Source organism: Oncorhynchus tshawytscha, linkage group LG11 (genome assembly GCF_018296145.1).
Source record: "Oncorhynchus tshawytscha isolate Ot180627B linkage group LG11, Otsh_v2.0, whole genome shotgun sequence".
NCBI lineage: Eukaryota > Metazoa > Chordata > Actinopteri > Salmoniformes > Salmonidae > Oncorhynchus > Oncorhynchus tshawytscha.
Window position 1 is genome coordinate 12,719,299 of NC_056439.1, and position 13,316 is coordinate 12,732,614.

The window sequence follows — 13,316 nt, forward strand, 5'->3', positions numbered from 1 at the left end:
GCCATCATACCTCTGAGACTGCACCTCTGGTGTCAACCGCTGCTCCTTCCCGGCAAAGCTGTCCACCCCTGGCGAGTCAGGGTTGGTGGAGCCGCTGCTCAGCCGGTCGCTGCTCTCGTATCCCGACTCAGTCCTCTGGATGGTCCAGGTGTCGCTGCGCAACAGGGCTTTGGTCCCGCCCTTGGCCCTACTCCCGCTGCTTCCATCCCCTCCACCGCCCCGGTCGCCGTGCCCACTTGCCCTGCCCTCCGATTCGAGGGAGCTGTGGCTCTCTGTCTCTTGCCGCTGCTCGTCCTCGTAAATTGTCATCAAGCACTTCTGCTGCTTGCACTCTTCCCTCATCCTGAGACGGTCCCGTTCCCGCTCTTTATCCTTTTCCCGCTCTTTTTCCCAGTCCCGGTTGTCCTGTTCGCTGCCATGCGGGATCTCCTGATAGGAGGGTTTAGCGATCCGGGGGCTACCACCACCGCCATAGTGCTGCTGTTGTTGTCGCCGTTCAAGGTCGTTCAAGACGCTGTCCACATTCAGAACTTCCCGGATTGGCCTCCAGGAGGGCTTGGCTTTGTTATGGCCCGCTCCCAACCTGCTGCCCTTATCCCACGCGTCCTGGCTGCCGTCCTGTTCTTGGTGACCAGGGGATGTTTCCTGTCTCCAACTGTGTCCGCCAAGGGCACCGGATTGAGAGCGTGGGTCTGGGTCCTGGGAAGCTCTGCTCTGGTGGGAGGATGACAACTTGTCAGCCCGGGCTCCACTGCCGCCTCGCAACCTCTGGTCAGCGTGCTGCCTCAGCCCGCCCTCAGGCGGAGATCTGGCATAGGACATATCTAAACAGGAAGTGACATACAGATGTAGGATCTTAATGTGTGCCAGTTTGCAACAGCAGGACAATAATCCTGCAGCAACATGAAATGTGAATTATTATGTGGATTATAATTAATGGACATTTTTGTAGGGGTTGATACATTAGGGCAGATCAAGTCTGAAATTTCAAAGTGGAAATTACAAACTTTAGAAATTCTAAACCTCAAATACACTACACATTTACATTTTCCTAGATTGCTCGAAAGTTCTCCTGCAACAGGTTGATCAAATTAAGATCCTACATATGTAAGAAACAGCATTTTTGTTTTAGTGTGCCAAGCATGCATATTGTACTTGTGTAGCATCGTAAAATGTATTTAGGCCTACAATCTACGTATAAACTTATTCCAGGTGGTTTTTAAATATATTTCTCAGGATTGGATAAATGTTGAACAATGAATGGCTCGATTGAGAGAAGAAAATCTCCTGCACTTGGTCCAAGGTTTATATCGTAAAAGTTGAAGATATTTGATATAGGATACAATGCCTTCCAACATCGTCCAGATATTCCAAAAGACAATATTACATAATCTTTCTCTGAATATTCTGTTTTAGGTGGAATTTTGGGTAGAAGAATCTGATTGGAGAGGGCACTTTTGGGACACATGTCACATGGTCTTCTGGGAAACACTGGCAAAATGCAAAGCACATTGTTTAGCTTCATCAGAAAACTTACCTCTGAACTGAAAATGTAAGAATAATAAAGTATGCTAAAATTTAGAAAAGCAGGTCACACAAATAATAAAACCTAGGATTAGAACTACACAAAAAAACCTGAAGCACTCTGGAACCAATTATTTCCATCTTACATGGTTATATTTGCCCTGAGACAACTTAATCTGTGTAGAACAGATGGTATGCTATTTTCTTGGAGATTGGCCAGTCCTGTAAAACATTTCCTGACTCCATATTGCTGCCCTTAGTTTGCCCTCTGGTTTGGGGCCACATCTAAAAAAACAATGCACCAAAACATTATCCAAGTGACCCTTCAGGCAATCTATTGGATGTGCACCGCATCATATCACATTATAGTCAATACTATTTGTGTCTATAAACAGTGTGAAAAATCATCCAACCAATCTTGAGGAGAAAACCCTTGTATCTTAATAATCTACAATCAGGTTAACACAGTCAAGTATACATTGATTTTGGTTGTAGCACTGGTTGGTTGAATAGTTCACTCATCACACACAACATTAAGTTTGTGGTAGTCAGTGACAAGTAACTGCCTCTGATTCAATGAATAGTATTTTAAATTTTTGTGCAAGTTATTTCTATCTGCCACTGTAAGCTAAAACTGTTTTGACAAAAAGAGTATGAACACAAAATACTGGTTCTTACACATGTCATCAGCGCTTGTCATGGTTTTTCAAGGTACCCCTCAAAGTACAGTAAAATGTTACCTTATGAGTATAACAATCACTGTAGTACACGTTACCTTTGTGTGGATCTGGTTTTCGACGCCCTCTTTCTGCCTCCTTCTTTATCCCCTCTACAACCCTCTGGGAAGTGTCCTTGGAAGGAACCCGGAATTTGTTGGGACTACAAGGTGGGCCTTTCACTATGGATATCAGGATTGGGATAACACATGAGTTACAACACATGCTCATTTGATTTGATTTATTTTACAATTTAAAAACACAATTCAACCATACGATGTGGATACAATGCATTTAAAATCATATAATATAACACAAAAAAATGTTTTATTATGTTTTGAGGTATTTTTTAAATCTTAGTTGTCTTCCTCTGCCAAAATCCAAGTCTGGGTCATGTTCTGCACAGCAGCAGTTTTGAAATGGAAAACGAAAATGAGGTTCAATATGCTTCAAAGCATTTTCTACTGTTCAGTACCTACTGGCCTCAACCTGGATCTTACCTCTTTTGTAGCCTGAGGTGGAGGGTGGAAGTAGCATCTGCTTATAGGGCCCCTGGTTGGAGCGGAATGGGCCTGCATTCTCCCGGATGGCATCCAACTTCTTCATCCCTGCTGCAGAAGTAGAACATCAGATAGGCATTCAGTGAGATGAGGTGAGAGCTAATGGACACGGTCCAGGCTGACTACATTTCAGATGCATGCCAGAACGCTTGGATGGGTGTTTAACATGTCAGCTATCCACATCATATGATATAGCAATCTGATGCTTAACTGAGCAGTGAATGACGTGGCACACAACCATTTGTTGTTGTAATGCAACATCTGCAATGCAGTTGGTCTGGAACGCAAACTATGTGTATGAAGGCCTTTGTTCCAGCCCTACACTAACCCAGCTGATTGACTTTCTCAACAGTTAGCAGAATAAAGTATGTTAAAGTAGGACTAGAATAAAATCCTGCAGTGGTGACCAACTGCACAAAAGGAGAGCTGGCCTCAGCTGCAGTAAGCTAAAATGAAACATTGGACAATGCATTTAAAAAAACATTATAATAAAGTTGCACTTTTTCCACAAGTGTTGTTTACTCCTTTGGTTGTTTTTCTACGACACATGACATGACCCAGCTCAGTAGTTGGCCTGTCACAAACCTGTGTCTATCCTTGCCAAGGTGTTCTGCCTCACTAAAACAGCAACTGGCATTAGTTTACTCCATTTTTGGTAGCATCTAGCCAGCCCATGTTGCATACCAATTCTCTACCCTGCTGCTTTGTGTGTACGCATTTTCACTTGCCTTCACGGGTTTAAAAGGAAAAGAAGGCAGAGAGGTCAGGAGAGGAGAGGAGAGAAATGTTTCCAACGGCACAGTTTATTTTCAAAAAACCCCACCGGAAAACATAATAATAAAAATCAATGGGTAACATAACCTGACGCACACCAGTACAGACGTACACATACACTTACAATAAACAATCACCGGCAAGGACATGAGGGAAAACAGAGGGTTAAATACACAACATGTAATTGATGGGATTGGAACCAGGTGTGATGGAAGACAAGACAAAACCAATGGAAAATGAAAAATGGATCAGCGATTGTCACACTCTGACCATTATTTGAGTTGTTTGTTTCTATGTTTTGTTTGGTCAGGGTGTGATATGAGTGGGCATTCCATGTTGCATGTCTAGTTAGTCTGTTTCTATGTGTTTTGGCCTGATATGGTTCTCAATCAGTGGCAGGTGTTTGTCGTTGTCTCTGATTGGGAACCATATTTAGGTAGCCTGTTTTGTATTGTGGTTCTTGGGTTATTGACTATGCTATGTTGCATGTTAGCACAGTGTTCATTAGCAGTCACGGTCGTTTGTTGTTTTGTTAGTTTGTTCAGTGTACTTCGTGTTTTTTCGTCATCCATTAAACTATGCATTCACACCACGCTGCGCTGTGGTCTCCTCCATACGATGATCGTGACAGAATAACCCACCAACAATGGACCAAGCAGCTTGGTAATGGCCAGCAGCAGCGGCAAAGAGCGCAGGACTCATGGACTTGGGAGGAGATTCTGGATGGCGAAGGACCCTGGGCACAGCCAGGGGAATATCGCCGCCCCAAAGCAGAGCTGGAAGCAGCGAAAGCAGAGAGGCGCCGGTATGAGGAGGCAGCACGGCAGCGTGGCTGGAAGCCCGAGAGGCAGCCCCAAACATTTATTGGGGGAGGCACACGGGGAGTGTGGTGAAGCCAGGTAGGTGACCTGCGCCAACTTCCCGTGCTTACCGGAGAGAGGGACCGGGCAGGCACTGTGTTATGTGGTGGAGCGCACAGTCTCCCCAGTGCGTGTGCATTCCAGCTCCTCGTATCGGCCGGGCTAGAGTGGGCATCGAGCCAGGTGCCATGAAGCCGGCTTTACGCATCTAGTCTCCAGTGCGTCTCCTCGGGCCGGCGTACATGGCACCAGCCTTACGCATGGTGTCCCCGGTTCGCCAGCACAGCCCAGTGCGGGCTATTCCACCTCGCCGCACTGGCCTGGCATTCAACCAGGTAAGGTTGGGCAGAGCTCCAGAGCTCAAGAGCTCCAGTGCGCCTGCACGGTCCGGTCTATCCAGTGCCATCTCCACGCACCAGCCCTCCGGTGGAAGCCCCCCTCACCAAGCTGTCTCTCCGTCTCATCCCTACAGGTCCTCCTGCCTGTCCAGCGCCGCCAGAGCCTTCCTCCTGCCCAGCGCCGCCAGAGTCTCCCGTCTGTCCTGAGCCGCCAGAGTCTCCCGTCTGTCCTGAGCCGCCAGAGTCTCCCGTCTGTCCTGAACGACGATCGTGACAGCGATGGCTAGTAGGTCGGTGACGTCGACCGCCGAACACTGCCTGAACAAGGAGAGGGAACAACTTCGGCGGAAGTCGTGACACCCTCAAAATAATTTTCTTGCTTTTGGAATCAACCCACGTGCACAATTAGGTAAATTATTTCATAAGCTTTTTAGATCATGCTTTTAAATGCATGGGGAGGAGTGTCCACTTTGTGAGTGCACACTTCTGGAGAAAAGTAGAGAATTCGGACACCTAACCAGTGTTACAGCATACTCTTCATCAGTGGTCATCAAATCAAATGTTATTGGTCACATAAACATGTATAGCAGATGTTATTGCGGGAGTAGTGAAATGCATGCGTGACTATACAGTATATAGGGCAACCAGTGAGGTTTGATTGTCCCATACCCCCCAAATAATTTTTGCTTTACTTTGTCACAGGTGCAGCAATATGACTGAAAAATTGCACTCTTTGTTTACTTTACAAAATTAGCCAAATATGTCATGGTAACAGTGTATTTATATTAGATTGGATTTCAACATGAAACAAGTATTTATGTAGTCTGTGGCGAGCCCCAGACAATCTGCAAATCGGGAAAATGTTATTCTCAGACAAGGGCACTGCTAAGGCAGGTTAACAATGTCTAAAAAAAACTATCAACAGCATTGATAATCTGGCCAATACTGCCCAAAAGCATCCTCACAAATATCTGTCCTTATATAAACCAATAATCCACATCAAACAATAACGCAACACAATTACTTACGCTTATCCACATAACAATGCAAATCAAATCCCATTCAAAAAGAGATGACCGGATACGACGCCCAGGCTAAAAGGTCCGTTTCAAAAAGCAGGGCACCATTTCCGAAAGCAAACGCATATTAGAATGGGAACAAACGCGGGATGGGAGATCACGGGAGGGAGTGAAAGCTACCAAGCGCACTTGACCCGGGGAGCAGGGATAGCAGGGAGAGCAGGGATTAGGCAGGGAGGCGGGCGGTAATCTGCATGTCACAGAGGCATCGTCCTCGTATCAAGTTCAACTCTGCACACGACAAGGGAGGACAATCGCAACGCCCATCGCTCCGCCAGGGGAGTGCTTTTAAAAACAATGCCAGGCGCCATCACTTTAAAAGGATGATTTTTTCTCGATGACAGTGTTCGTTGTGTACTGTAGGCCTCTGTATTACGCATGTAGTGGAAGCAGAATAGTACATATTCTCTTTCCACAGCTACAATATTTGAGGGAAAATGTATTGTGGGTGTTGGATGTGTGATCTAGATAGAACCTTGTGTATGGGCAAGGCCATTTAGGAAAGACACTGAGCTAGCCACAGGACAAGTGTGAAACAAAGTCTTGCAATGCCTTATGATCACATCAAATGCCTTAAGTAAAGTTTTACCAACATTTTTGCACCAGGTTAGTTAAGTGAATGTTTAACGACCCTTCACCTACCACGCCCCACACCTCCCATAAAGTCTGCTACACTGGAAACTTACATTTTGGCTGAACGTGAGACACTCATTAATTTCAATATAACCTAGAACCTACAAAACTTTGCATATAATGATGCTCTAGTTCTATTTTCAAGAATTTGAAGTGCGGCACAAGGCCAAAAACTCTTTATAAAGTGGCTCACACTCTGCTCACGATGGGAAAAGTAACGAGTCCAGTGTAGCAGCTAAAAACCAACTGTTTTTGTGACGACTCATTGTGACACACATGTAAACCAACCGTTAAGGTTTCGTCTTACCTGGCACTTCCCCGTTGGCGTGGGCTTTGAAGCGGGGACACATAATCGTTTGTCTTGGCGCATCCTCGCTGGAGACTGGGGTCCCCTCCAGGTTAGTGTAGAACAGGAGCAGTGGCTGGAAATGTCCCCGGATGCATTTAGAGGCCACGTCTTTCCACTTGGATCCGATCTAAGAAGAACACAAAAATAACATAAAAGTGAAAAGAATAAACATTCTGTGTGTGTGACTGACATGTTTGAGACTAAACGCTAAAGAGTAGCAACTAGTATGTTGACGTTTTCATTTTCTTCATTTAATGTGAAGTACAGAGAATTTGCTGCGTCTTTCTACGTGTGGTGATTCCAGATGAAACATGGTCTAGTGTCGTGTTTTTGATGGTGAGGCATAGACCTTGCATAACTGTCAGCTTAACGATGGATAGTTCAAGTAACATGTTAAAATGGCTTCCGTCTTTTGTGAACCTCTCCATTTTGCTTTCATGTTTCATCATTACAATTTGGCAGAGCTCTTGGGAGAGCATTGAGTTGATTGCTGAGCTTTTAAAATGTTTTGTTTTTATTTAACAAGGCATTAAGGCATTAAGAACAAATTCTTATTTACAATGACAGCCTCCCCGGCCAAACCCTAACCCAGACGACATTGGGCCAATTGTGCACCGCCCTATGGGACTCCCGATCACGGCCGGTCGTGATACAGCCCGAGATTGAACCCGGGTCTGTAGTGACGCCTCTAGCACTGCGATGCAGTGTGCCACTCAGGGGCCAAAGGATAGATCAAAGGATAGCCCAGCTGTTAAAAGGAAAGCATTGCTTTTACGGCTCCTGTCCAAAGAGTAATATTGAGTCATAATAACCTACTTTCTTTTATTCATTAAACACAGATTATGTTTACCGGTCGGCAATGTTAAAGGAACATTAAACTCCAAAGTCAACATTTACCAGATGTTTTTGGACCTCAAATGTAGTCTAACATCAAGATGAATCCACGTCCCACGCCTTGGATTGTGGCAATCTGTATGCCAACACCAAATGAATGGAAAAGATAAGCACTGACTAAGATCTGGATATGATTTGGTCCTTAATGTTCCGATTCATTTGATGTGGCTGGATCTACTGAATTGATGGCCTGGGACTTATCTCCACATAAGAACACTTGTGAGGTGGTTTTCAAAGTTTTGACAAGAATTCTGCAACATCTGCACAAATAGATCATCTATGAGATATTAGAAGCATTTTTCTCAATTAATTTTAAACAGACACCAACACGTTCATTTGAACACTCACCTCTTTCACGGTGGCGTCGTCAAAAAAGATCCATTTTGAGGACTTGCTGTGATAAGCGAACGCAGAGTAATGTTTGCTGGAGAAACAAATCATTCCCACGAGATGTAACTCACTCCTTTTGGCGTTCTCATCAGTGACCCGGTTGAACAGCTGAAATAGGACATACATGAAAGATACCGATGATCAATTAGGATAGGACTCTTCAACCAACATTGACATTTGCTTAATACTCAAGCAACCCTAATACAGCTATCCGGTCTGGCTACTTTACAGACGCCTGCCAGATCTCACAAGACCTTGATAGGATTTAGTCAGACTGGAATGTGAACATAATCATTGGACAATCATGTTGTCTCTTTGAGTGTGAGCCATTTCCCATTTGAAATGTGTGTTCATAATCTTGTTCTTTGATCATACTTCATAATATGTGGCCCTAAATAACTATGCATTTAAATGGTAGTTACAAAGGCAGGTACAGTGTAATTACAATTACATATTGCTGCATACTACTAACAATTGTTATACCTGATTGTGGCAAGGATTTACGGATAATATCAAGGTCACATCTTACAATAAGTGTCGTTAATATATACAGTATGTATTTACATGGTACTTACATAGGCAGGTGCAGTCAGTGTAATTACACCTAAAGTTCCACTATACATGTAATTACACAGTAATAACTGTAGTAACATTGTAGTGCTGTCAGCTTTTCCTGATTTGTTTATCTCTTGTTATCATATTTTGTAATATCTAACATACATGCAAACATTTGATTTAGAGTTTTTTGTTTTCTTTCATGATAAGATCTTTTAAGTTTTTAAGTCTTTTAAGATTTTTAAGTTGTTTTCCTCAAAATGGAGGCGTAGCTACTTTATTTTAGCGGTTAAAAGGGGAAACAGGAAATATTACAGATGAAACTGTATATACTGTATCATGTATACTGAAGATTTGCCTCTGGGGGTGCGTTTTAAACCAAAAGGGTCCACTGAAATGGGATAAAAAACTGCAGAAATTACATAAAATGGACACCCACGTAAGAGTAAAAAATATTCTAAAATGAAGGACTGTGTGGTTTGAATGGGATTGGGGTGCTGTGATTCAGTTGGTAGATCATGGCACTTGCAATGCCTGGGGTTTGTGGGTTCGATTGGCAATGGGGCCACCCATACAAAAATGTGTGCTGCATGACTAAGTTGCTTTGGATAAAAGTCTGCTAAATGGTATATATATATATATATATATATATATATATATATATATATATATATATATATATATATATATATATATATAGTTAGTATTATTGTTGTAATCTTACTCTGTATTATTATTAAAATAAATTGATTAATATTACATAATCATGTATAGGAACCATACAGTCAACCCTCAAGCCAAATTTGAGGTAAACAATTAGCGACTAAACTTCCATTGTGCATCTTTAACCCTTACCCCCGAGAGGTTGAGATGTGGACCCAGTGACCTCACCACGTCCTCTGTAAGGTCAGACTGCTCTGCGTCCCACACAAAGCCAATGGTGACGATCTCTGGGCGGTTCATGAGAACCCGACGGATCTTGATGCTCTGGCCACAGTTGCTCTGTAAAGACGATGAGAAATGATCATCCAGGAGAGATAATTAAAAGCAGAAATCTATATATAAATCAATGTATTTTATTCCAGAAACCTTGTCAACTTTGCCATAAAACATGTTGCATCATATAGGAATCATAAATTATAATATATACAGAACTATAGTAGCCCTTTATAATAACTCCACGGAATAAAGCATTTATAATGGATTAGTAAATAGTTTATTCATTTATTAATGATTACTCCCACATTTGTAAATGTTAGTAACCTAGTGAGTCATACATTTATGAACAACTTATAAATTTATTATCATTATCATTTAATAATGATGTATAAGATGTTTAATATAAGTCCTCATAAACCATTTACTAATCATTAGTTAAGTATTTTTGTGTGGCCTCATCTAAAGTGTGGGCTATATATACTTTATAAATGTTTTGAGTGACCAGTGTAATTTATCACAGGATATGCCATTGGTAGATATTCCAATGGTAACTCCTTAAGGTATCAAAATGGCCGATAGAATATATCAACGGTTAAACAATAAGCACACAAGAAAATATATTGAACATTTGATTCGAAAACACTCAAACTGTTGTAATAATGTGATGTGTATCTTCATACAAAGTCTATGCTGAGAAAAATAATATATTGAAAGTCAATATATATATATATATATAAAAAAAATATTTAAATAAATAAAAAGAGTTCTTAACAGGGTTTTTTATTTTATTTTACCCACATAAAGTGCCTTCGGAAAGTATTCACCGCCCTTGACTTTTTCCACAATTTGTTACGTTACAGCCTTATTCTATAATTAATTAAATATATAAAAAAATCCTCAGCAATCTACACACAATACCTCATAATGACAAAACGAAAACAAGTTTAGAATTGTTTGTAAATGTTTTAAAAATAAAAAACTGAAAAATGTTATTTACATCAGTATTCAGACCCTTCGCTATGAGATTCAAATTGAGCTCAGGTGCATCCTGTTTCCATTGATCATCCTTGAGATGTTTCTATAACTTAATTGGAGTCCACCTGTGGTAAATTCAATTGATTGGACATGATTTTGAAAGGCACACACCTGTCTGTATAAGGTCCCACAGTTGACAGTGCATGTCCGAGCACGACAAAACGTGGAGTGCCTGGAAACAGCCCTTAGCCGTGGTACATTGGCCATACATCACAAACCCCCCGAGGTGTGCCTTATTGCTATAATAAACCCGTTACTAATGTAATTAGAGCATCCTTTATAATTATTATTTACACGTTGTTAGTTATTCTTAATGTTGTTAATATGAAAAATGTAATACAACTTTCATTACATAAAATACAAAATAGCTTTAATATCTATCTTTAATAATCCTGCGTGATAAGATTTTTTGATCCAGGAACAGTAGAAAGGGTTAATGGAACAAAGCACTTGCACCAGGGCTGACGCACATTGAAGTGGTAGACCGGTGCTAGCCAATCGAGATGAGAGAGCAACAGTGGATAAGCCTTAACTGCTATTTATATCCCTAACACTAGTCTGGCTGCCTCTCCTTCAGGCCTGTTCCATCATAATGTCACAAAGCAGAATGCAGAGAGTAGAAATCAGCTCGATGCGGGTTTGAATTAAATACTGTCTGGATCTGCATTCACTTGCTTTGGGATACTGCAGGTACAGTGGCTATAATATATTGTTCTGATGGTCATACGTTAAGGTTCAGTTCAATAAAACAGTATTGTAGTATTTACAGAGTAACATTTATGTGAAGATGTGTCCTATAGTTAATCAATCACAGAATGTTTTTGATACTGATAGAATAGCTGGTGGAATCCATTCATCGCCAGATCCTTTCTGTATTCAGAAGATGACAGTGATTTATAAACAAATAACATCATGAACATTGCTACAGTTATGGACTTTCACAGTTCAAAAAGCACAATCTCCGTCCACTACATAATTGACTAACAGAGTGATTTGATTGGACAAGGAGTTCTATTTTGGTCAAAGATTACATAAAAAATCCATTGGAGTCATGTACTGCTAGAAGCTGGGATGACGGCACATTGCAGTCACATTGTTCAGCACCAACTTTCGGGCTGCATAGATAACAGCATGGCCACATGTCTATCAAAACCAAATACATCACATTGGATATTAGACATCAAACTCTGGTTCATAATGAAAATGAGCAACATACCGGACAGTTACGTAGGTCACCGATGGTGTTTGCCGCCTGCAGCAATTCCCCGAACATGTCCGACCGAATCCTGTCGTTCTGCCCCAAGACGCGGTCCACCTGTTGGCTGGGACACAGAGGGGGCGGGATATGAGGGGTGTCCTTCTGCACTGTAAATCACATAAGCCTTATCCAAACCTAACAGAAAGTGTATGTTGTGATCGCTTAGCAGGATAGCACGGTCACACTTTACAGCACAGTTACAGTAAAGTTATTACACTGTACTGACACACTGTACTTACCCACAAGTTATAAAGTTATAATAGCATTGTAGCGTAAAGTCTTACCTACCCCTAGCACAATATGCAGTTGGAGTACTTTGGGAAAAAAAGTTGTTGGAAGACCTACTAGAGCAGTAGGTCTATCTACAACTAGCTGTGTGTACACACCTGGTACAAGGCATTCACATAGGTTATTGCCTTATAGTTATCATAGAATGATGCCTATGCACTGTAATATACAATGTTGCTAAGTCAAATCAAATGTTATTTGTCGCATGCCTCGTATAACAACAGGTGTAGACTAAACAGTGAAATGCTTACAGTTTTTTTTGATTGCTAAACGACAGTGGGCACAACTGGAGTCACATGTGCAAAACTCTAACTACAGTCTGGACTACCAACAGTCACCTGAGCTAAACATTTCACATCACCTGCAAAACTCATTCCAAGCAACACAACTCTTAACACATGGCTCAAAACACGCTCAGTGCAGCCAAACACTATGCACAACCCTCACTGAGATAACACACACTGTCACTCAGAACACACTGAGAGTAAAAACACTAGCATCAAACACCAATACAGAAAATACAAACTTTTCATCTTTACAGTTGGAACAATTTCAGTGACTTCATACAAAGTAATATTTTCTTCAAAGAAAAGAGTGACATTCTTTCACATGATTTATTAAAATATTTAGAACATAACAATTCTTTAAGGTAAATGAAAATTAGCAGTTTGCTTCAATAGTCTGTAGTAATTTACGGAATTACAGTAATGAGGAAAAAAAGGTAGAAACTAAAAGTACATACTGTAATTCGAACAAATAATTGAGGGGCTAATCCTGCCTCTCTCTCTCAACATCACATCTAATGTTTTCTCTTGCCATGCACCTGGGGAAGAACCTTCTGGAGTGCCTTATCCATCCCTGGCAGTCCTCTGGACTCGTGTCCTCACATCCGGCACGCATGGCTTCCAAAAGAGACATTTGGTCATGTGGGTGGTGACCAAACACTTTCCACCTCCAGGCAGAGAAAAACTCCTCTATTGGGTTGAGGAAGGGTGAATATGCAGGCAGGTACAAAACCATAAATCTGTGATGTGCTGCAAACCAATCTGTGACAGCTGCAGAGTGGTGAAAAGCAACGTTATCGCAAACTATGACAAAAACTTGGGGGTTTCTTACTGGCTCCC

At 41.7% G+C, this 13,316-nt stretch overlaps 1 protein-coding gene across 1 annotated transcript in view; it reads right to left on the reverse strand.

Annotated features, from left to right (window-relative positions):
- The window catches only part of LOC112262422 (inactive ubiquitin carboxyl-terminal hydrolase 53-like), a 46,833-nt gene that overhangs the window by 18,535 nt on the left and 14,982 nt on the right, over positions 1-13,316 (reverse strand). Inside the window, exons 5-11 of the mRNA XM_024438078.2 lie at positions 11,863-11,968; positions 9,528-9,674; positions 8,076-8,225; positions 6,792-6,960; positions 2,741-2,851; positions 2,300-2,422; positions 11-824 (exon numbers count right to left, since the gene is read on the reverse strand). Coding sequence (XP_024293846.2) covers positions 11-824; positions 2,300-2,422; positions 2,741-2,851; positions 6,792-6,960; positions 8,076-8,225; positions 9,528-9,674; positions 11,863-11,968 — 1,620 coding nt within the window. The remainder of the gene's footprint in view (positions 1-10; positions 825-2,299; positions 2,423-2,740; positions 2,852-6,791; positions 6,961-8,075; positions 8,226-9,527; positions 9,675-11,862; positions 11,969-13,316) is intronic.